At 49.9% G+C, this 25,309-nt stretch overlaps 1 protein-coding gene across 10 annotated transcripts in view; it reads right to left on the reverse strand.

Moving 5' to 3' along the window:
• Positions 1–374: 374 nt before the first annotated feature.
• ST3GAL3 (ST3 beta-galactoside alpha-2,3-sialyltransferase 3) overlaps positions 375–25,309 on the reverse strand; it is a 202,714-nt gene continuing 177,779 nt past the window's right edge. For 8 of the 10 annotated variants that reach the window (XM_074832220.1, XM_074832228.1, XM_074832219.1 and 5 more), the window contains 2 exons: positions 18,090–18,236; positions 375–4,749 (listed from right to left, as the gene is read on the reverse strand). In XM_074832220.1, coding sequence (XP_074688321.1) covers positions 4,660–4,749; positions 18,090–18,236 — 237 coding nt within the window. In that variant the 3' untranslated portion in view covers positions 375–4,659. The remainder of the gene's footprint in view (positions 4,750–18,089; positions 18,237–25,309) is intronic. The other 2 variants (XR_012624126.1, XM_074832227.1) reach the window with 2 other exon arrangements.

Genomic DNA, 25,309 nt, shown 5'->3' on the forward strand with positions numbered 1-25,309 from the left:
TTCCTGGACGCTGCAGTGAGAAGGTCACTTGGCCGGACACCCGCCTTTGTGGGGGCCGCACCCAGCCTGATTGCTGCTGTGACCCTCGGCGGGAAGCCACCCTGCTGGCAGGGAGTCCCCACTCCTCTGCCCCCTGACATGGCATGCACCCAACCTGTAAGACCCTCTCCCACCCCTGCGGTCACCTGCAAGGAGGAGCACAGCCCTCTCCTGTCCCAGGCAGTGGCATCGGCTGCAGCTTCTGGCAGCTGCCTCTGGGTTACGGTGCTGGAGGCGTCGGCAGTGAAACCAGGCTGGGGCCAGCCCGAGCAGGGGAATCCCTCTGCCACCCCTACAAAAGACCAAAGGACAGCAGAAGAAAGAGGCCAGCCAAGCTTGTTTGATAGCTTTATTGCTTCTGTGATATGACTGAATTGATGTGACATAAGCCGGCTTGGAGGAGCCTGCAAGACTCTTGCCCTCCCTGCCTAGAGGGTAAATTAAAAAAAAAATCGCAGAAACTAAAACTAATTTTAAAAACTCATTGAGTTCTTCCATCTCAGCTTGGGTACAGTACTGGTGAGAGCACTGGCCTTTAGAGCAAGTCTCTGTGCAGGCTGTGCGAGGAGCTGGTGGCCGGAGGGGCTGGGTAGCAGCCCGGGCCGCCTGCACCGAAGGACACGTCTCCAACACTGCCTGTGACACACACCTGGACCGACGGCACATGCCGTGCTGGTGCCGCTGGAGCTCAGCGTGGCAGCTGCCTCCCTGCCAGGCAGTCTGGAAGCCCTTGCCTGTCCCCGTGCTGCCCGTACCCAGCCTGCCTGCCCCCGTTTGATACAGCCAGCCCTGTCCTGACACCTTCCAACACTGAGGGGTAAAGCAGCACAGCAGGGCAGGGCTCCCCACTGCTCCCTCCCTGGAAAAGGAGATGCTGGAAGCCCAGAGATGCCGGGTGGAGGGATGCTGGGCTGCAGAGGATCCCGCTGTTGCCTCGTGTTCCCTGGCCGTGGTGCCTCCCCTTGGCACGTGTGAGCTTAAGGCCACTGCGTGGCCAGCCCTAACGGGGTGAGGTGGTGGAGGGAGCCCAACACCAGGGTGACAGGCACTGGGGAGGGCCATATGCTACAAATGCACGAGCAGCCTGTGCTCACGGTGTGGTCAGCGCAGCAGCATCTCTGTGACAGCCCCTCTCCCCCGGAGCAGCACCCCAGACCTGTTCTCTGTGCCAGCCGGAGCACAACCCCGCTGCAGGAGCTGGCTCCCCGACCTCCCTGCACTTCCCCAGCCTCTCTCTAGGCAGGTTCCCTGCCACCCGAGTGGCCTTTCTGCACCACAGCGCGTCAGAGGTGCCAGGCAACCCCGCTCTATATTTAGGCTGTGGAGAATTCCCCTGGGCTCTCCCATCTGAGCTGAAAAGGTGAGTCACTCTGAGGGAGAGGCCAAGACTCACATCCGTCCCACTGACCCTGCTCTGACCCGCGCGCACCGCTCGGAGCTGGCAGGGCTGCAGCGTTTCGGAGGGCGGGAGGTGGCTGCAGGTGCACGTGGGGAGGCAGCCAAAGGAACAGCATCCAGGAGCAAAACCCAGCGCTGCGCCCTGCTCCCGGAGCTGGGGTGCAACAGCCCCATCGCCCAGCAGCAGGGCTGCTCTGTGGGTGTGCGTGCCCCACCAATGTCAAATGGGACAGTGAGTTAGAGGGGAGCCTTTGGGCCCCAAACAACCCCCCATCCTCTCTTTCCTTCTGCTTGCAGGTGGTCCTGACCCACCACAGACACACTGGACCACGCACTGATCTATTCAGCCTGGGCACTTCTGCCTGGAGACTCCCACCAAGGTGGAGGGAAGGGCTTGGAGTTGCCTCCCTGGTCTGCAGGGACAGCTTCTCACCAGGACCTGTCCCTGGCTGTGGTGGGGAGCTTCGACGCCAGGGAAAGCAGAGCAGGGGCCATGCTCTCTCCTTGCACCTGGGGCCAGCGTGCTGGAAGATAAAAACGGTCCTTAGGTTTGTAGTGTTCAATAAAACAGACTAAATCAAATGAATGCCATCACAAGCGTCCATGGGAGTGCTTCCCCCGGGGGGTGGAGAGGAGCCCAGCACAGACAGAGAAAGCCCTTCACCCCTCTCCTCCTCCTGACTGCAGCCAACCACTCCCTGGCATCTCAGCTCACTGTAGCATATGGATGTGGCCCATCACCCCATCACTGCCCCTGGGCTCCCACAGCAGCTAGTTAAAGACCCAGTTTGAGCACTAAGGTGGAGGGCGGGTGCCCACCCTTCCCCAACCACAACCTCGGCCAGGTCCAGCCCAGGCACCCCCACTACGGCAGGGACTCTACGGATGATGGTCCCCGGTCCAGGCTGACACAGAGGAAGTGCCAAGGGAGCATTGCCTGGTGAGAGCCATGGAAATCCAGTCCCTTGTGCTCCTTGAACAGGAAAAGCAAAGTGGGGAGAATACTCAAAGGAGTATCTGCCACAGCATATGCTCAAAAACCTGCTGGAAACCCCAGCTCTCCATGCTAGACCGCACAGAGCATCCTGCGGGGAGGTATGTACTGGGGGAGCAGGGACTGCCTGGCTGGGAGGCCAGAGAGACAGGGGAAGGGACATGGGAAAGGAAAAGGAAAGGGAGAGCCTCCCAGCATCTGTCTTCTGCGGCCTGGAAGAGGCAGACCTTTGAGCTGCTCCCAGACTACAAGGCAAGCAGCAGCCACAACCAGAAGCTGGACAGGACTTGCCCCTGAGCAACCTCCTTGGCTATGGGCGTACCATGCAGGAGAGGCTCCTGAGCAGCACATCCCACGCTGGTCTGTGGGCAGCACCCAGCACCATGTCCTGAGAGCTGCCTCTGCCTGCAGCCTGGTCTCAAACTGTTCCCTACCGTTTGCTCCTCTGACCACGCCTGGGTCACTGCCTGCCCCTCTTGCACATCCGCTCTGGGGTCTCAGCGCCAGAGCCACAGCCCCCTGCAAGTCCGTGGGAGCAGAGGAGGCCCAGGGGAACCATGCGACCCCTGCTCTGAGCATCCCTTGTCCATGGTAGGGCCATGTTCTCCCTTCAGCTCAGAGCAAGGCAGACTGCAATCCTTGGGCTACGTCAGATGCAGCGCCAGGACCACGAGCCCAGCCAGCACGCCTCCAGGACCCCCCCTCCACCGACCCCAGCACTGGCTGGCAGCACACCTGTGCCTCGACACACAGAGGCTTGGCTCAGGACAGTGCCCGTGGGCGCAGTCCAGCCCGATCCACGCTAGGAGAGCGTGGGAGCTGATTTCTACCTGTAACCATTCCCCTGGCAATCCCCCCCTCTGCCCACGCTCTCCAGGTGGATAAGACCACCCCTGCTGTCCTCACACTTGGCCACATTGCTCAGTTTATTCCAGCTCCTCTGAAATACGTATACAAATAAAATGTGCAAATATTGCATCTCGGGACCAAGACGGCAAAGGAAGGGACGTGCTCCTGAGAGCAGGAGGAGCAGCAGTGCTAGAGCAGCACAGGAGGAGCTTGGAAATGAAGTGAGCAGGGGCCGAGCAGAGGGTGAGGGGTCCCAGCAGGCCCCGACCCATGCCAGCAGGCTCCATCATCACTGAGGTCACATGTCGCTTAAACAGGGAACATGATCAAGTCTGGAACATAAAACAAACATCTTCGTCGGCCTGCTCTCAAACTGTAAAGCTTCAGATCTCTGCGTAAGATCTGACCTCCTTCCAAAGGATAAATTACTCCTCTCCCCCACAAAAATAAAGCGAGATGCTGTCCAGAAACGGTGACACCAATCTGCACGGACTCCATGGGGGCCCTGCACAGCAGGCACAAACCAAGAGGCCTGAAAGCCTTGAGTACAGCGAGGCAGGCTCTGCAGTGCCGTGACAGGCAGGAAGGTGGGGAGGGTCTGCTGCAGGCAGAGAAAGCCATCAGCTCCCTGCTCCACCTTGGGGTCAGGGCAGAGGCAGAGCAGGACGAATGGCTATGGAAAACGCAGCCAAATAAGTGGCTGCTGCTGCTGCTTCTATGCAGGAAGCAAGGAAAAGTGCAGAAAAACAAATCCATGCTCATCTCCATCCAGAAGCTCCGAGTGGAGAATGAGGGAAAGCCATTATTCTCCCTTCGAATTATAGCAGCACCAACAACACTGAAGTTTTGGACGGATTTGTTTTCCTGGGGAAAGGTCTGAGGCCGGTGACAATGCAGATGGAGCATGGAGAGGCCAGGCTTTTCGCGGGGCTGTGCACAAGCAGACTTTGCCTTGCACCTTGGTATTTCTAGTGTGAATCCAGCAGAGTTTCTTTTAAAAAATAATACTTTGTACATTCAGGCATTGCTGCCTCAGGGCAGCGTCACCTCCCATTTGGCACAAATCGTTTTATTCACAAACCTTTCTTCTCTCTCCTGAGTCTTTCTTGTTCAGTTCAGGACACAGAAGATCCGTCTGCGATGCAGAGTTCAAGAACTGCCCACTCAGCGCCTTGCCCACCTCCTACCAGCTCTAGGCCGGGAGGCAGCAGATGCAACCCGCATGTAGACTGGCAATGCGAGAGGGTCTTCCCAGAGCACCTGGGCATCTCTGTGTGTCTTCAGTGAGGTGGGATTCTTGCAGGGGGCTGCCAGTGCCTGCTCCCAGAGCTGCAGCGTGCGTCTTCGTCTCCTCCCTTGGAGGCAGTGGCTGCAGCCACTCAGATCCCACTGGTTAGGTCAGTGATGACTCGGGCTTTCACCAGCTTCCGCAGGAACTCCTTCTCCCGCTGGATGTTGTGTGTCCAGGACTGAAAGGAAATGGGAGAGACAGGAGGTCAGCAGGTACCCTGGCCAAGCATGCTCCCGTCCCCCACACTGCAGGAGCCTCCAGCTGGGGCAGGGCAGTAGCTTCTGCCAAGGAGACAGACCCCGCTGCAGACCAGAAGAGCTCTTGCAGACCAAGGGCCTTCTCTTATCTAAAGCCAATACAGTCAGCAGGGACAGACCTGTGTACCTGAGGTAGGAGGTCTCCCCACGGGCTGGGTGAAGTTTTTTTGGCATGGTGAGATCTGGGCAACCCAGGTACCTTGGGCAGATGTTGCTGGTTATAGTGCTCCCCCAAGCCACTGCACACAAGAGTCCAACAGCACAGCATTAACTGTGGTATATGCTGGGGAACAGAGCTGGCTGAGAACATGGTGGCAGGACATGTTGTACCCACACAGAGCTCCCTGCCAAGGGAGGTCTCTGGGGGGGGCATTCAGCTGAAAAGCCCCAAGATCAGCCCCATCAAGGCTCTTGCCTCTGCTAGCCCTATCAAGAAGAAATCACACACTAAAGGTTACACTAATACAATGCGAAGGGTGAAACGGTCACATCTCCCGGCCAGGCATTTCAAAGCAATGATTGCTATAGCTGGTGTCAGCCCACCCAGATGTGTTCCCTGCAGCAGGCTTTAGCTGTGATCACAGCATCTGCCATCACCCCCCTGTGCTGGTACTATTAAACCACTTATATGAAAGCAGTAAGTAGTTTGTGGGGAGACCAAGGGGAAAGCAACTTTCCCCAAAATCTCCCAACCAGACCAGAATCCCAGTAAATGAATCCAGGTCTCCAGCACAGTGCTCTGGCCAGCTGGTAATCTGAGCTCTAAATACAATCTGAACCATGATAAAATCACTCTCCAGGAGCCTCCCTGGAATGGCCTCAAACCAACAAAGCACCAGCCCAATGAGCCCTCTGAGGGCACTTTTGCCATCGGTACTGCCTGCAAAGCACTGGTTTTATCCATCACATACAACGTGCATGTGGTTCTCCTGTCACCCACTGCTTGTCCCATCCTGTCCGGTCTAGGACAAGCAGCTCTCAGCCATGACTGCTGTGTGGCACTGACAGCCCCGGTCATGGCGTGCAGCCTGTTGCCAAGAGGTCCAAGGTACATAAGGTCCCTCTCTGGATCTCCAGCACATTTTGGAAATACCTCTCGCTGCTACTGTGCATTTATTTACAAGTCACTTCCATCCCCTCAGTGCACAGCAATGACAACAGTTAAAGCTGCTAAGGAAAGTTCAGGCAGGTCTTATCTTGTAACCTGTGTTCAAAAGAAGTTATTGATCTCCTCTGCTTCCAGTGACAGTTACCCGAATGCTGCAAAGGGTGCACCAGCGCTGGGAACAACAGGACCACATGTGCTAAACTGTGCTCTTTGGAACTCTGAAAATGCAGAAGACCCCGTCTCTAAACTGAAAAGACGCTGCCCAGAAACAACTCAGTGCTTGGCTTCTGCTATCATAAAAGCAGAAACTGAAAACTGGCATTGAAGAGAGCTGGTTCTTAAAAGGAAAAAAGCATGAATTTCAGAAAGCAGCAGTGTGAGCGATGGTGGTACAGAGCAGAGTGAGCTGGGAGAGCAGAGCTGTGTGTCCCTGTCACTTGGAGCCAGACAGCCAGGATCCCCCAATGTGCTGGAAACAGTCCCACATGTGGCATCTCAGCTGGGGGTCCCAGGCTTGGCCCCTGCCACGCAGCAGCGTCTGACAACACAGCCCCTTGCTAGGAACACACGGCACCGGCAGAGGCAGCCAAGTGTGCGTGCGTGCTCCTGCCAACAGGCAGTGAGCAGCTGTCTGCTGGCAGAGGCCACGCTGGGAACACCAGGTCTCATGCTTCACTTACATCTGGCTGGGCTTGTTGTTCAAAGCCTATCTGGAGCACCAGGGAGCCTGATACATCATAGCACCAGCTGATCCCTCCTTCACATCTTTCAGCCTCATCAAACTGTATGAGAAGCCAACTGGTTTCACCCAGGACAACCTGCTTACGTCCCTTGGTACAGACAGTAACGGGAAGCAGCCACTTTCAGGCAAACTCAAACCACCTAAAACGTCACCTCAGGCCACATGCAAGTGACTTATCTGATGGCAAGAGGAAATGTGCTTCGTGAAAGGTACAAGTGGACCAGGAATTTAAGTACAGGAGGTGGATAATAAAACTTTGCGTGATACAATTACAGTCTCGCACATTATGGCTAGGTCTGGCTCCAGCACTGACTGCAAGGCTGCTGGCAAGACCTATAAACCTCTGGCTGTTCAGCATCCAGGCCGCTCTATATCCTGGGCACTGCCACAAACTCCTCCTTCCAAGCAGAAAGCCACATGTAACGGAATTCAGCCTCCCACTTGATCCATGGATCTTAGTGGTGTCCACAGCAGTACAAGAGTATGTTTTGTGGCTGAATGTAAGACCACAGAGAAAGAGGATTCCCTGGTGAGGATGGGCTTCCATCCCTCCCAAAGAGCACTAGCAGGGCAATTGGTGTGGTGCTGCTCCCCCCATGCCCGACAGCAATGCAGGCAGGAGGGATGAGGCATGTCTTCAACACCAGCTCCGGTTACTGATTACAGGAGAGGGACTCACCCCACTGACAGACAGAGCTAATCAGGCGAAGGAAGCTGCATTCCAGCACCAGTGGCTGCAGTGGGGAGAAGAGCAGGAACAGATTTCTCAAAACTGCCAGACAGAGGCACGCACTTCGCTCCCACTGCCCTGATAGGGGAAAGGCAACAAAATACACCCTAAAACCCAGCAGGTTTTAGGGTATATACACCCTAAACAGCATACTGGGTAGCACAGCCTGGGCAACACACACTGCTGACAGGGCCCAGCAGGCGGGAAGGCTCTGTGAGATGGCTGCAGGGTCTCATGAAAAGCCAGGCTTTGGTAGGCTCAGGTTTGCTTTGGGGCCAGGACCATATTATGGCTGTTATAAAGGGAAGTTCTCTTTTGCCACCCCTCACTGGGTAAGCCGAGGTGCTCTGTGTAACCAAGCTTGCAGGCAAGTTGTCCTGCAAATCTCTCAGCTGCGCAACGTCCTGAGCTGCAGCAGGATGGTAAGAAAGAGGCAATGATCTGGCCACCTGTGTCCCCGTGGACAGGTTTGTGCTGTCAAGAGTGCTCATTTTGACATTTTAGCTAGAAGGTTGTGAGTAGGATTCATGCCTGGAGGATGATTACATGAAGCAGCTGCAATGCTGGTGGTTTATTCCTGCTACTACTGCAAAGAAGCCTTTTCCTGCCCTCGGATCCTGGATGCTCTTTGGCTGTGATGGCAAGATGCTCACTGTCCCTTCTGACTGCTTTGACGCTCTCTCCCTGTGTACACCAAGCTGTTACTGCCTCATTTCCTATTCTGATACGTGGGATCGTTCAGATTCACAAGCCTCCTGCCCCAAGTCCTGAAGCTACACCTCAGCATCACAAGCAGAAAACACCAGCTCTCATGAATCTGTACTTGCAGACAGTGATAAAGCAGCTCAGAGCGTTCACTGTCACCTCCACCTTCTTGTCCCTGCATGTCACTGCCACTTACTGCTCCTGCAACCTGGCAGACTGGCTCTGCCATCTCCCCACTCTGCTGCTTGCATTGAGCGGGCGTCTGGTACAGCTTCCACTCGTGCAGACAAATGGGCTGCTTGTCTGAGCCCACGGCCGGAGTAGTGAACTTCTGGGAGTTCCAACAGGAACACCTCAGGAGGCTCCAGAGCCCTTCTTGCTCTTTGGGGATCAGGCTGGGATTTCCTTTGCTTTGGGTCTCTCTCTGAGCAGCAAATGATTGCTCTTTTCAGCAGAGAGAGAAGCAGCAGGAGAGTTGCTCTGCAAGCACATGCACTGTTACGGCTGTCCATCCCCGAGAGATAGCAGTGGGTCTGATCGTTTGGTCACAGTTATTAGATCAAAATTTATCATCGGTTAAAGCCACCTTTCAGGGTTATGCAAATGCAGCAGCCCCAAACCACCTGTCCTTTTTTCTTGACAGTTCCATGAGGAAGCACAAAACATCCTCTGTCCCTTCAAGAGAAGCCAAGTAGAATATTTTAAGACTAAGAAAATGTTTCAGAGACCAACTCAGGAGGAAGGTAAGCTCCCCATCTGTAATCAATTACAATCAGGGAATGCCTCAGTTTCAGAGCACATTAGTTTTATCAAGTGTATTCCAATATCTTAAAATACAGGAAGATTAAATCAGAGAGAGCAAAGTCAATGAGGAATGCATTCAAGAAAAACAGCAAACTGTAAAGCAGGAGGTTTCTCAGTTCTGTTACATCGTCTGTATTTCTGCAAGTCAGCACCATTTCTCCCCAAAAACCTGCACAGAAACCACAGCAGCAGCAAGAAGTGCTACTTCACTGGTAACAGTAGGTTTCCAGTCTCCACTGGTGCTAATTTAACCTTCACTGCCTTGTCTCTAGAGCTGCTTATTTTTTATGATTCTGCCTTGCCCACGGCCTTGCTCTGGTCCCAGCATGCTGACCACACACACTAGGTGTTCTGTGGCCACCCTGAGACGCAGTTTCACCTCCCATGACACCAGTGCCCTGCCTCATTCAGGACCCATTGTCCCCTCCTCTCTCAGTCCATCCGCTGGGATATGACAGCTCCGCAGACTGCCCCATCCCGCCTGCACCCCGTTGGGAGTCACACGTAGTGAAACAAAAGGGAGGGCTGGGCATCCTCCTCTTTTCACGTTTAGGAGATATACTCACAGATCCTTTATGCCCGGTCATTCTTACACCAACTTGAAATCGCAAACATCTCTTTTAGCTCCTGCTTATTCTTAACATACACAGAGAGAGCAATTGTATCTCTTCTCAGTCTTCATTTTACTAAGCTAAACAAGCCATGTCTTCCTTCTACCAAACCAGGCTGTTCATTTCCCCTATGAAAAATGGGAAATTTCCCAGAACTGCAGTAGCTCCCTCTGTCCCCATTTACCCCAAATTTCCTTTTCCCGAGTCAGAAAAAAGGCTCACCATTGCCTCATGCAGAGGCAATTCTCTCCCTCTACAAGAAGTCCTTTCCTCTTGTCTTTCCAGAGTTGTATTTGCTTTTTTTTTTCACAGTAACAGCCTGGCATCCTGAATTATCCTGTGATTCATTTGTACCTATCTAAGCACTTTCCTCCTCTGCCATTGCCTCATGGTATCCCAGCTTAGAGTCAAAATTTCTGGTATTGCCCCTAACAGCATGACCTTCCATTCATATTCTTAGGTTTCATGCCACCCAGTTTACTCCTGTTCTCAAGGCGCTCATGGTCTTCCTGGATGGTATGTTGATCCTCCTTTGTATTGACCACACCTGGTTTTGTCTCATCACAAATTCCACTTGCATACCATTGCCTTCTGTGCCAAAAATTATTAAAGCAAACACTAAACATGACCTCCTGTGGGGGAACTCCCAGCCATCCATTCAGTGCTGCTCTTTGTTCTCCTTTAGAGAGACTATTCACATACAGGTGTTGCGCCAAACCGTAGCTTCTGAAGCCTAACTAATAATACCTCACATGGCACAGTATCGCACGCTTAACTGAACTTCAGACAGACTGGGCTACTACACTTCCTCTGTCCCCAGAATGATCTTTTTTTTTTTTTTTAATCAAATAAAGATATTAAATTAGTTTTTGTAACCTGCCTTTGGTAAATCCATGTTGTGCTTGCTTTCAGGATTTAATTATTCTTTCATTTAAACTCTGCTCTGAAGTTCTGAATTGTACCTCTGAGGTCAGATTAAGAGGTCTGAATTTGACAGGATTATTTTCCTTGTCATGCTCCCATCCCCCCAAAAAACAAAGGAAAAGGAGGTATTATGTCCATTACAATCTAATCCTGTGGAACCACGTGCAACCTGACAGATTTATTGAGGACCTTTTCCTCTGGACTTGCAGTTTCATTGGCTCAGCAGCGCAGTGGTTGGAACAGAGATCTCAGGCTCCCACGTCTAGTGCATTAGCTTCAATGGCTTTTGCCTTTCCCTGCTGACCCAGTCATTTTCTGTTTCTATGAGCTTCTCACCATAAGCCATCCTCTCCCTTACGTTCATCATATCACCCTTATGGAGGTAATGTATTCATTCATCTGGTTCCCACTTTGGGTCTTTAATCCCTACACCTTCTGCTTCCTTCACCTCCCTGCATGCCACAGCCCTGGTAATTCTTTCCTTGTTTTCCTACTATTTGTTTGGCAGTAGGACTGTCCAGTGTTTGTTTATTTTCCTTTGCAAGATCTAACTCCACTTGACTTTTGCCAGTTTCCACTTTCTCTCTGTCCTTTTCAACCACTGGGGTGAAGTCTCCTGATGCTCTCTTCCACTCTGCTGTTACTTCTAACACCACTTTGAAGCAGTCATTTATGAAGTTATGCCTACAGCCTTTTTCTGCCAGTTCCCCTCTTGCTGCAAACATGAATTGCAGGTAATATTTGCACTTTTCATAAAAAAGATTTCAAGTCTACAATAAGTCCATGAGCTCTTCAGTGCATCTACTTTTGGTAGCCCATTCTCCCAGGCTAGGCCTAAATTCAGAGAGGTCAAAGTCAGCACAGATGTCCCAATTCCACTGAGCACCCCGCCAGCACTGCTGAGTGATGCTCCGCAGCCTAGATACAGCTCTGCTTATCAAGCTCCCTCCTTTTGGAAGCAAAATCTGAGCTATAACATCCCTTCTGCTGCCTTTCCACTTAATTCAACCATGAAAACACTTGATCAAAGGCTATTTCCTAAAATGTCCCTCTGCAAGGACTTCATGCCTGCTAAAATCAGCTCTGAGAATGGTTTTAGCAGCTCTTCTCGTGCCCTCATGGTTGATGAGAAGAGCTGGGCTGGCTACTGCATCTGGGAATACCTGGACTCTCCCCTTGACAGTAATACTGGCTCCTACTACACGTCCATGACAGTGTGACTTCTGATGGTACCGAGCACCCCTACAGAGGTCTGTGTTCAATGTTGGGGTCAGCAGCTGGGCTCTGGCACACCCCTGTAGATCTTTTACTGTCTTTTCCTACAGATACCTTGTCCAAACCCTAATTCTGGTTTTGTCCATCCTACAGCCTTACCTTCCTTGCTATTACTAGTGCACAGTGGTACCCCACGAGTGTTACCGTACTTCTGTCCTACTGAACAAGGCAATACCTGTGGTCTGGTCACGGCTGCTATTCCATCAATCTTTTCCAGATTTCTATTATATAGACACACAGTCCTTAGGCACAGGAACAGCATGTGAGGCCTTCGTTCAGCAAAAACGCTGTCAAACAGGTGGCTTTTAAACAAAGACAAAAATGTATAAACCTCATCAGTCATCACTGCTGGCCCCAAGAAAAAGCTCTGCCCTTTCAGAGGTCCCCCTGCCCCAGCCCCTAACCTCCCCCTCCAAAGCTGACCTCCATTTCAGTCTGCACCATTCCTTGTACTCCAATCGCAATTCATCAGCCAGGCTCGAATAGCTGTGTTTTCAGTCTATAAATCACCAGGCTAGACATCTGCCTGGCTTTCAAAGGAGTTTTGTTCTTCTTGTTGGCTACCGCAAACTTTAAGGTACTTGGAGGCCTGAAGCAGCCCAACCACCCCCTCCCAAGCAACTTGCGTTGATTTAAAATGCAAAAGACGGCTTCACAGAGAGAGCCCAGATGATGATAAAGCGCTATTGTTTGTGCCTTTATGGGCCGAGACTCCAAACTTCATGTTTGTGGATTATTCTGAGAGGTAGCTGCTGGCGGGGAGAGACAGAGACAAAGCTGTGTGTCACTGCATGCTGCAGGCCACCTCCCCTAGCCCTTGTGACAGTCCTTACACAGGCTGAATAAGAAGTGTTACAAGATGGTGTCCTCCAGCATCCCACAAAGACCTGTTGGGGAAGCGAAGCCAATGATCAGAAAGAAGCCATCAAAGGCGGCCGTGCCACCTCCCCCTCGGGTCAGGCAGCGAGTCACTGAAATGCCCGGCACAGCTGTATCAAAGGAGCTGACACCTCCAACAACATCGGCACTGGCGCTTGATCTGCTTCTACAGTGAAAAGGAGACCAGTCAGCAGCTCCACTGCACGACACAAATGCTGCAGATGGGCTCTAGATGGAGAAGGGTGGCTTTTAACCACGCATTCTCCATTTTACCAACCGCAAGTGCGTGAGGCAGTCTGCAGCCAGCTGCTAAGACGACAGCTCGGGGTGCTCCCTGTGTGGTGTCCGAGGCGACTCCTTGCTCACATTCTTGCTCCTGCAAGAAATGACCAGGAGACTGAAGCTCACCTCTGGATCATGAGGCCGGGGAAGGCTGTATGCTGGGGCAGAATGCTGGGAGCCAGTCTTGTGCTTCATTCTCATGATTTAGCACAGCCCCCAGCTCTCTGTTTCATCAACTCCTTAATGGATATGTTTTTACTATTCCAAACACTGTCACTTTCTCATCCTGAAATAATTTCTGCCTGAAACACTAGCCTGTTTTGCCATTAGCAGTGAAAGTATATTGTAACCCTTATAGGCAGGTTCATTATTTTTTTAATCCGGAAAAGCCTTCACTCTATTTTAAAATTACTCCCTTTTTCCTCACCTCCATTTCCATGTTTCCTTCGCTATGTCCTCAGTGGATATGACACTTCTACATTAATAGAAGACAGTGACTTGTGATAAAAATACACTTTTATGGAGGGCTTGGGCAGGAAGCATTACAGGACTTGAGCAAGAAATAAAAATACAATAAAGTATATCAAAATTCAGCTCCGATGGACTCATCGCCACGAAAACAGAAACAAGTGAGCAGACACCTTGGCAAGGACTCAATCATTTTCTGTACAGCATTCATAGAAGCAGCCAAGGGTCAAAAGCTGTTGCAAAGTTATTTGGAATAGTGAAAACAGAACTGAAGGGAGATGACACACTTGGACATTCTTCATTTTGTAAGTTAAAACAAAGAGACAGGATTAGAGCTGAAAAAATCACCTGTGAGAGTTTACACAACAGCACTGGGTCTGTTGGGCAGCGGTCTCCCAGTAACAGATCAGAGAACAGCAGGCTGTCTTCATACCACCCAGAAAACCCCTGCCAAAGTGCAGGCCAGGGACGCTGCACCCCTGGCCATGATGGGAGAAGATGAGAGAGAAGGGGAGAAGGTGCTGGGCAGCAGAGCTGGGATCAAGGGGCAGTTCTGCACTGCAAGCATTGATCTTCCAGCTCACAGCCTGCACTGACAGCACTGCACCAGTGTGCTGCCAGCTCTCCAGAGCACACTTATGAACAGAAAAGGGTCTTCTCCACTAGGTCTTCCCGGACATACCCTCCCTGGAGTACAATGAGCTACCCAGGACAGAGGGTAAGGACGCCATCCAGGACTAAAATGGAAAAATTTACTCTCATGAGCATTCACAAGCACAGGAGAATCCATATATGTTTTGCAGTCATACTACTGACCAGAGTCCCAAGACCATATACTTCCCCTTGACTGGTAACACTGATGAAGCTCCAGAGCATCTGCCTCCTTGAAGAACCTTCTCCTCCAGGGCAGGAAATGTCTGCCCAGCCCTCGGGAGGCAGAGATGCTGGAAGAGGCAGTGGAATCAGCTGCCTTCTGTGGTTGTAATAGCAGCACAATCTTGGACCTCGAGGGCTTTTACCCCTGCAGGGAAAGCAAAGACTAAGCAAAACTATACACTGGGGCTGCCTGTTTCTCCTCTTGGGAATTCAGCCGCTGGTCCCACAGAGCAACAGGAAAAATCACATTCACTTCCACAGAGATTTTATCACCTCAGTCTTGGCATGGGAGAGGCATCTCCGCCCAGCTGTGAGCAAGTGAGCGCATTTTGCTGGCTTTTTTTATGTAATCAGAACAAATTCCTCGGAGATGACTCACAGGGTTTCAAGGGTGTCCAGAGAGATGTCAAGCAGACCTCAAGTGTAAATCAGTGACACACCTTGCCGAGAGGACAAACGCTTGTCAGCAAACCCTTTCCCCCTGCAGACACCAGGCAAGGGAAGGAGCTCGATGGATGTTCCCAGGGAGGCTCCCACGAGGCACACGCACACATGTGGCACCTCCAGACCCAGGATGCTGCTGGTGTTTACATTTCTTCTGTAAAGACAGTGATGGTTTCAGGGTGGAGCTGGAGTGCTTCCCTGCAGCTGCTCTCCAGGCTTAAACACTGAAGATTTTTGGTCATTCAGGCTGGAGGAGCCCAGCAGTCAGGGAAATGATATGAACTTCAGAAATAGAGGTTCTGCCCCACCAAAGCCCAGTCAAACTGCAGAGGTTCCTGCCTGGGATGTTCATTATGGCAGTTGTTTCAGTGCTGTCATGTTGCTACATTAAGCAAACCAGTTCCATTCCCCTGCCCCTCCCCAGCCTATTTCAAGGCATAGCCTGCTTTAGTGGCTCCTTTAGAGGCTGAAATATAGAGGAGGACCAGGAAGAACTAGACCTGGACACAATCCCAGAAGTCCAAGTTAACACTGAGGAAAATGCTGTGGATGCTCTTGGGCCTTTGGGTGTCAGAGCAGATGGAACAGACAAAAACCCTTGGTGGAGCTTGGCTCTGGGTCAGTCTTCTTTCACTAATGCCAAGAGCGAGGTTTGGCACAAGGAACCAATGCAGGCCAGCCTCCCAATTTGCAAACCACATGCAGGTCTCTCTTCAAGCAGGGTGTGCACGGCGCTTCCAGTCTAGAGTGGGGCAAATCTCCATTTGTGTGTTCTTTGAGGGCATCTGCAGAAGACACAACCCAACTACTATGCCCTTCACCTTTCAACTTCACCCTCAGATGACTAACAATTACCAGCTACCATCAATATTAAATGGGAAAGAAAGAAATGCAATCCTCTCTTTGCTCTTCACATTCCACAATATCACAAACAATTTGTCATATTGGGAGTGGCAGAAGCAGGAGGAGCATTAATTATTGATACTTGGGAACAGATGGCTTTTCTTGTACTGGGGCAGTGAAATGTAAGAGGAGCCTGTGGGTGAGGATGTGAGGATTAGATGGGCGGACTCATATCGGATAACCAGCCTTCAAGTGGAACAGGAACCTTCCTCCTAGAACCAGCTCCACTGGCCTGCAGAGCTCTCATCGACAGCCCTGGCTGCAGAAACAAATCCACTGACATCTAAACTAGTGAGGCTTCACCAGAACCTTTCAACACTCCCTCACCTCCGTACAGAACATCCTGGACACGATGACTGACAGCTTCCAGACAGCAGAGGCCTGACAAACCAGGCACCAACTGGTCTCTCTAGGAGACCCTACTGATTGGATTTCACATGTTCATCCTCATCTACTGCCCTGTGCCATGCAAGGTTTACTCCTGAGACCACATATGGTGTCCAAGAGTGACTCCCTTCTGTCTTCCACTTGCTTCTGCATCCCACTCAGGGTGCTGGCCTCCAGAATCAAAGATCCAAGTGATCTGGACCAGCGACTTCAACAGCAGACTCTCATCTAACTCTTTTTGCTACCTTTTCCCATTGATCCATATAAGGATCAAGAGCAAGAAGACTTCATTCTTGTCAGCTCCTGTGTAAGTGTCCTTGAAGTTGGAGACACCTACCAGGCTGCAAAACAGGCTTGGCACAGGACACCCGCTGTGAGTATCCCTGTGTCCAAGAGTGGATTGTGGGACTGAGATCCTTATGAGACAGGGGGAACAACTGGGCAAGAGTGGTTCTCCACCAAAGGCAGACCCTTCACCAGAGTGGACACAGTGGCACCACAAAGACAAAAGCGTTTCCTGAAACTTTCATGAACAGTCTATGTACCCACTGCTGGAGCCAGGCATCTGCATGCATTTTCAGTCTGGTGTAGTTGTGTCTTTGCTGGAAGACTGAAGAACCAGCTGTACGGACTCAGACCTGGGCCTGCATAGCCCAAGGTCCTGTCTCAAGGTTATAAGCAGACATCCAGTGAAGAGTCAGAACTGGGCAAGCCAATGGTATTACCTCCTCTACTACTGCAAGAATGATATTCCTCAGCTATTTTCCACTCGCAGATTTCACAAGCCAGACACCATCTCTGTACATAGTGACTCAATTCAGTTTTCTTCTGTGGACATAACCCTTAAATCCTGTAAATGGGCACTCACTTTCCCAGCCAGCCCAGATTAAATCCATGGTTATTCCATTGAGCAAGGCAGACTTTCTTGCTACCTCCACAGGCCCAGAAGGTACCTCAGAACCACGATATCCAGTCCCTTCATATGTTGGGGACCTCATCATGGTCTTTTCCCAAACTCAGTTTGTTCTCTTGGCCTCTCCTGAGAGGTTGTTCCAAAGCCTCATTACACTGATAATTAGACTCGCTCTTCTCATTTCTCAAGCTGACTAATCACTAATTTCTAATGCCTCTCAGTCTGCCTAGGGTCATACAGCCTGCAGTCTGTGAGAGTTCTAAAACACATACAATCTTGTGATTTGGGAAAACACAATTTTCCAGCTTCCCTCCTCGCCTGGATCAATGGCAAAGTGCTACAGGTGAACAAATGCTAAGTGCCAGGAGACAGCTACTGTCCACGAACAGTAAAACATTTCACAATATGGAGTAGGATTGAGAAAGTTTCCCTATCTAGGAGCCAGTGAAGAGGGGGAAGCAATCTTAGAAAGGCCTGGGCCACATCTGTGCTGGGAAAGATTGTACTCTACCAAAAAAGCAGCAAACCTTCCCACTATAGAAGCTCTGACCAGTGTCCAAGTTTGGTACAGGAACGGCCCGACCTGAAAGAGTGTCTTTATGCTGCTGCATTATACCAACATGAGAGCTTTTGTTCCTCTAAAAATGCTGTTCAACTCACTGTGATAGTACCAGAAAACGTTTCTAACGTAGATCTGTCTTTAAAGAGCAGTCTCCACAGAGCCATGATGTGTTTACACTAGCTAACTGCTGCTGAACAGTCAGCTGAGAGCTAACATGCACGGGCTAATCTCACCTCCCCCACATTTCACAGGGGCTGAGGAGAGGATCATCTAGCAAAAGAAGCCTATGGATTAGAGAGCAATACAATGGATCAAAAAGCAGGAGGAGGCCACATCTTTTCAACCCCACAGCAGAATTGCTCCCTTTCACCCTAACTCTAGTTAACATTTATGTGAATCTTTTCCCTGCTGCTCAAAGAAGGAATCACATTATATACACATTCCAGAGAACTTTTCCCAGCAGAAATAACCATTTTTAACACACATTGTGCTTGGGGAATGTCTAGAATTTTACACGCAAATGCATGGGTGGAGCTGTTCTGACCCATACAGGAAAGCTGTAAGTTGACATCACCATCCCAGTCAGGCTCTGGAGTCGGGGCGGTCGGCGGGCTTGGGAGGAAGATGTGCTTGGCAGGAGCTCCCTACCTCTTTGATGGCAGACATCTTGATGTTCTCATAGTAGTGCAGCGGTGCATTGGGTGAACTCATGTCATAGCCAAACCCAGCTACCGCCACCTCATCACAGTTGTGGAGCGCCATGGTTATTGCTACGCTTCCCAAGGTGGGGATGTTCTGAGAGGAGAGAAAGCAGGAATGGAAGTCATTAGCAGGTTGCCATTTCTATAATCAAAGATTTCTTCTTATGCTCACAGGGGCACTGCTGCTACTAAGCAGAAAATCAGGAACAGGGTATCTGGCTATATCTGCACATCAGCTGCCCAGTGCCAGCTTGCAGGGTCAATAGCCTCCCAACTTGTAAAGAAATTAATATGTTAGCCAGCTTACTACAAAGCATCTAGCACAAAAGCAGCGGCTCTTGTTTGAGGGTCTATGACCTGACTCTCCAGGGGAGTATTGCAGGGCAGAGGGATTAATGCAAATGGTCAGACTCCCCTTCCACAACTTCGCTATCCTGAGAATGGGGCAGCAGATGAGCTGGAGGATGAATCACAGTGGATAAGTTAGTTTTCTGAAATTAAAACAGACGTAGATACTGGATTACATTTCTGTGCATGTTACTGGCTTCCAGATAGGCTAAAGAGGAATACTTATCTCAAACAGGCCACTACACAGGAGCAGAAGTGAGGAACAGTACAAACTCTTCATTTTACTGATGGCAAAAGCAGTTTGAGGAGGCCGTTGAACAGCTCTGGGAGATGGAGAGGAGATCAGGCAGCCCCAGTCAGCAGCGTACACTGAGACCCCTTTCTTTGCTCAGGGGCACCCCCACAGGAAAAGGGCACTCTGGCCTGTGCCATTCCCTTCCCAGCCACAGTGTACTGGGAAGACAAGGAGCAGTGGGAAGCCAGTCAGAGATGGGTGATAGCACTCTGAGCAGGGACACCCCGACTGTCCTCTCCCATCTGCTGACCTGCCATTTGCACCGAAGTCCAGCCTCAGCCCTTCCCATTTCACCTGGCTCCTGCTGAGGCCCTGTGACAGCAGGGCTGTACGGCTGCAACTCCTCTTGTGTGTTCAGATGAACATGACCGCTGTGACAGACGAGTGCTTCCAGTGTAAAACCCTAGCTCACAGACTCTTCTAGCTCCCCTTTAGGTAGATGAATTCAGAGGTAGCTTTACCCCAGGGGCTAGGGAGAGGCTGAGAAATCCACCCACATATCTTATCTTCATTTGTAGAGCATCCAACACCAGCCATATCAAAAGTATCCTGAATTCAGAGGACATGCTCAGACAGCCACCAAGGGTGACAGACTCTTAGCTGAGATGTAGAAACCAACTGCACGCTTGTATTTTGCATTTAAAATGGTTTACCTTGAACCGATGAGCAATGCTATTGCCTTTCCTGACGTTTGTAACAGACTGGGAACACAATGTTTTGAGCTTCTGCTTCTCATTCAAAGCAACCAGCTTTTGGCAGCACACTACCTTGCTCGCTTCTGATTGCCTGACCAGTCCCAAGACCAACAATTTCCAAGCAAAGAAATGCCACTCACACCATAGATGAGATGTGCAGAGCTGGGAGCACAACCCAAGTGCTATGGGGAACTCCACTACAGTGCACTGGAATTACACTAATCTGAAGACAAACATGCAAAACTGCTTATGGCTAAATCAGTGCGACATTAAATTCAAACATTTGTTGTGCAACCGTAATAGTGCACATTTGAAATGAAAAGACCTTACTACATCCTCCTGTGCCAGGTCTAGATGTTAGGAAAAACAGCAGAGTAATTTTGTTCTCAGTGCTCAATTTCAGTTGCTACTCACCACAAACAATATTGTTTTTATTCTGGTTACTTTAGTTAATTGTTAATTCAGTGGTAGCCATAAAACATCAAGGAGGGGTTTAGAAAAATTGGAAAAAGTTTATTAGGCAAGGATAAGAAAATTCCCCCGAATTTCAAAACATGCAAGAACATCCTGTCTTCCCAGGCATGGCAGTCCAAATTCATATATTCTCATCTTTGTGTTTTACATAGGAGATGACATTCGGATTTCACTGGAATTGCATCAGCTGGTAAGTGGACTTGCCGCAAAATCCTTTCCCTCAGCTGAGCTGTAGTTACAGTGTCCAAAACATAGTGAGTAAATGGTTACGTCCTTGAGAATGTGTCGTCGCTGGGAATAAAATGGCGTTACCACCACCCACACTTGCACTGGGCCCATTCCCACGGTACAGCTCGAGGGAGACACAGGGTCTTTGCCTGGAGGGAATTTCACTGGCCAAGTTAACATTTAAGAGCTAACTTTCTAATGTGAGTCTTATAAACCACAGAGAATTAATCATACTACCCAACCTCATGGGAGGACTGCCAAACCACCAACAACTTTCTTTCAAGCATATTCTTATTTCTGTTTGAAGAACAACAGATTACAGAAATCAAAAGTGAACTTCCCTTGGGTCACCAAATATCTGCCTGACTTTATTCGATGTATAACAACTCTAGAGGCCTTTGTGGAAAAATAGGAGATAATTTTCTCATCTGCTTCTGTTCTTCAGTAGTTCCTGACATGCCAGTATCTCAGTACTGCCTGGTCCTCTCAAAAATTATTAATACACCAAAGACTAACAAAGACTTCCCAACCTCTCAGGTTGTCGTAGATGTATCTGGTTTGGCCCCCACAACTATCAGAAATTCACACACTGTCCTTAGCAAAATAGTTTTGTGCTGCCCTAAAATCACATTCAGAAACTGATGATCTGATGGCAGTTTTTAATTAAATTATGCCTTATTTATGTTAGCACCCTCCAATACTAGGGTAGCTACAGCCTAGTGTGTGTCGCCCCCTTGAACACAGAGACCCGCAGCAATTCACAGCTTCACTGCTGAGATGCAGCCTCACATCCCACTGCTGCAGTCAGAATCCTGTGGGCTAGAGAAGACCAACTGGAAAATACTTTAGAAATTATTATCCCTGCTATTCACTGAGGGCAGTAACTGTTAGGGCAGCACAGGGGTGCTTGCAGAGCCCACCCTTAGTAAATGGCGTGGATAACAGCACCTGCTAAGAGAACATGAGTACAAACTCTGTGTGCACATGCACTTGGATCAAATACACATAACTGGGCATTTGCTGCAAACTGCTATGTTAAAGAAGAAGCAACCGTCAGGCAGATTAAACAGTAACTGGGGAATTAGAGAGACTTGAAAAAAAAGGAGTCAGCTTGAAAAGAAGTATAAAAGAAGCATGATTGCCGGTTAACTAAACATCATTAGTACGTCAGTATGTTGCTTTGGTCCTGATTCGGTATAAACTAGAGAAACTGAGCCCTCTTGTCTTGTGACAGCCTGATGAGCTTCTGCTACACCTTCCCCCTGTTAAAAATGAAGCACTGCCTCATGTCCAGTTTGTGGCACAGGAAAGGCCCTGTACGATCTAGGGATGCATCCCAGGCTGTGCTACAGAGAAACCAACTCAGCAGCATTCTCCAGGAGAAAGGGCTCTCCTCTCCTCTCAGCAGAGAAGTGGCAAATGAGAGGAGACACGTATCAGAGAGAGGAAACAGTTATAATTATTCTCTGGCTGCATCTATACAGCTTCCAAGCTCTCCTGATTGTACACAGGCATACAAATTCATTTGCTGCTAAACTCTAATCTGGACCTAATAAACCATGTACAACCTTTGGGGCAAGTTGGGGGACAGGTCACTCCAAAAGAAGTTAGGCATCATGGACATGGCTGTGCCAAACCTGGCTTGCTGTGCCCTACACAGTGCGTCAGTACTATCTCACTCACACACCCTTGTGCCGTGCCCCAAAGACATACCAAAGCAACCACCACACCTCTTGCATTGAGTTATGAAAATAAAACTCTCAAACAACTGAGGAGGCCTCTTGTTATTCTAGGCCATTGCTAAGGGAAAAAACCAAAATCCCAATATCCCGCCTCAGGAACAATAATCTGGGGTTGAACTAGCTCAAAGCCTGTCTTGCTGCTCATGGCCTTCTATGTGCATTCCTGTACCACCAAGCAATGCTGCTTTCAACCAAATGGTTGAAGAACAGCAGCCCAACAGTGGCCAGTGCCGAGTCAGAAGGCTCCTGGGATGCCTCCCAGCTGCACAAAGACTGGCCAGTGCAGGCTAGGCCATGGCACGGGGCTGCCTGGGGTGGCCCAGCAGGACTGCTGCTCCAGATGTGGCCATGATGAGTTTCTGACCTGAACTGGTGCCCACCAACTGGGGTGAGTTGGGAATGGCAAGATGCCAGAAAGCATTTGGAGTCCTCTCCCCCTGCCAGTTCCTTGCCACAAGCCTTGAACTTGGCCTTACAAGCTCTGTACCTCCCGCTGTGTTTCTTAGGTTTCTGTCCTAGCTGGAGCCCACGGTGAGTACCAGGTTCAGCATACTCTCTCCAGCACTGGTAAACAACTACAAGGGCAATCTCCCTGGATAATGTGGCCTGAACTGACAGTCCACTTTTCCAAGCCTGGCCTGCTGCCTAAGTCCAGACTTCTGGAAAATGTAGTATCTAATATAAGGCTCTCCGGGGATCAGACCTTTGTCTGGTCCCATTTGAGAGAATGCAGCAGACTGACAGACAAGCCAGAGATGACACCAAAAGGCCACCTGACACACAGAAGCAGCAAACACAGCAGTGGTGAGCAATGTCACTGCAGCAGTGCTGGGCAAAGGCTGCCTGTGCATCCAGAGGGCCTCATTCCAGGGGCCTGCTGGCACACGTCCTCCATGGGTGAGGTGAGCACGGGCACAGCGGATGCTGGGTGAGAGGTCCATAAAGACAAGAGAGGCAAAGATGTCTGGTCTTGTGCTGCGTCAGGGATCACTGTAAGCTCTGTGCGGTGCAAACACAGCCAGTTTGTACCACCAGGTCAGGGTGGTGACCTGCCTTTAGCAGTACAGACAGACATAGGACAGGTTGACCTAACTGCTTCTACACTGTTCTTTGCTGCAGGGGGAAAGATAAAAGGCTTCCCCTCAAGACATTGCTGTTTCATCTTCCATTGGTCCCCCTGAAGAGGCTTTAAAGACTGACTTCTACTCACAGAAGAAAAGAAGACAGTCAGCAGAAATGAACACCAGCTCTCCTCTGGACTTAATGGAGGCTGAGCATCACCTCGCAGGCTTGCCCTGGAGATCCAGTGCTGGCGACTGAACCAGGGGACCGTAACTGCTCTTTGCTTGGTGCATGTGAAAAGCTCTTGCTGCTTTTCATTCCATGCTCGGGTCATTCCTGTGTCACTGCCTGCTGGACTGGAAGGAAATGACTGCTGTAAATCTGTTTTTAGAAATATTTGACTCCCTTAATATGTTAAATGAATTCCAGTTATTTATGGGATTTTACTTAGCTCAGGGTAAGACATACTAGATTGTTCAGACTATTCCAATTGTTACCTTTTTCAATAAAAGGGTAAGTGTTGCTAAAGAATAGACTCCCTACAAACAACAATACACTTAGATATTCAAATTGGTTTGATTACTGTATTAACTTATTTGAGGGAAAACCTGAAAAATTGCTTGCATGGGAAAAATTGCTACCTTAGTTTTATCAGTTACAGACCTGATCACCTAATAGCAATAAAGTTTTCTAAACAAAAGAAATACAGAACAAAACTATAATAGCCATTAAATGTTATACACAGCAGTCACTGTATTTTCTTTTTGTTAATTTATGTTTGCATAAGAAAAACCCCAAACCTACTCTTTGCTTCCCTTAGTTGGCAAGTTTGGAAATATGGCATAAAAAGCAATTTAGCATCACTTACTCTGAGCAGACAAGTGCCTGGTATTCTGCAGTGGTCCCTGTCACAGGAGCTTACAACCCACGGCACTGCTCCCGCAGCTACCTCTGTCCATGCACAGAATCAGCTTCAATATTGGGCTTCAAAAGACAAAGCAGAGCATCTCTAACACTTGTCCTTCTCACCTCCCCTAGTTATCCCTTGCTGTAAGTGGGAGAGGGCCTCCAGAACTGGTGGTCTGCAGCAGAGCAAAAGGGAAAGGCCAGAGGCCTGTGGCTGGAGACATGACAAGCTGCCCAGCAGGTTTCCGTTCTGCCATTTAACTGCTGAGCTCCTATACAACTTAGCACAAATCAAGTATCTTTGACCCCCTCTAACCTGATGCACAAGCTCTGAGTCATCATTTGCCATAGAGTGGATTCCTGTGCAGTACAGGGAGTATTTCTTAAGGACCTAACAATTTAACAGAGGGCAAGCAAGGGCATGACTTTACTACATGCTAACTGCTCTGTGGTAACCACACATATGCTTCACCCTATGCTAAATGGGAGTTCATGGCCTACTCTTTCATGGAAAAGTAAACTCCCTTCAGCTACTTTGCATCTATCATGTGCAGAGGCATGTGGTTAGGCATCTACCAAGAAGTGGCTGGTATGCACTTACCTGCTACCCTGTGATGATGGCTTGTCTGAGTGTCCATTCCCCAGCAGCTCACGGACTGATCACACTGCACTGGTAATGGATCAAACAGTCCAGCCCATGAAGCAGATGTGATGGCTTGCAAACCCAAAGCTTAACAATGACACTAAGCCTCTATATTTAACTGACTGCAGCAGCCCTTTACCTGTCCCTCTATCTGCCTTAGAAGATGCTGTCAGAGTGCAAAAAAAGGAGAGGCACATGACTGGAAAGGATGAAGTGGCAGATTGCTCTGCTCCTGCCATCCCCCACCTCTCTTCTGCTCTATAAAGACCCAACAGGTTCCAAGAAACGGCATTCACACAGTGACAGTCCAGCAAAACCAGCCCAGGAGACCTAGCTTGCTGACACCAGGGTGACCCAGTGCCAGTGAGAGAAAGGGTCATTACAACCAGCCAGGGGAGCTGAAAAACTGCCTAAGGAACAAAGAGAAGCCTTTGGGTGGGACGTGCTAACACTCCAGCATCAGAGGTTAATCCCCAAGTGCATGGGGGCTGTCACCACTCTGCAGAGGCGCTAATCCATGGCCCAGCGCCTGACTCAGCCTGATAACACCTCCTGCACATGGCTCCTCCTTCGGCAAGTTGGTGCTGAAGCTGGGTGAAGTCCAGGGGAGGATGCTTTATCTCTTTAGTTAGAGGTCTATAGATTCAGCCATTTCCCGTAGATGAACAAACCAAAGGCTTACAGTTTTTGGCAGCAGAACTTAATCTCATAAGCAGTTAAATCAAGCAATTCAATGGATGCACAGCACCAGCAGAGAGGGAGAGAAACAAACAC

This window comes from Strix aluco, chromosome 8 (assembly GCF_031877795.1).
Source record: "Strix aluco isolate bStrAlu1 chromosome 8, bStrAlu1.hap1, whole genome shotgun sequence".
Lineage (NCBI taxonomy): Eukaryota > Metazoa > Chordata > Aves > Strigiformes > Strigidae > Strix > Strix aluco.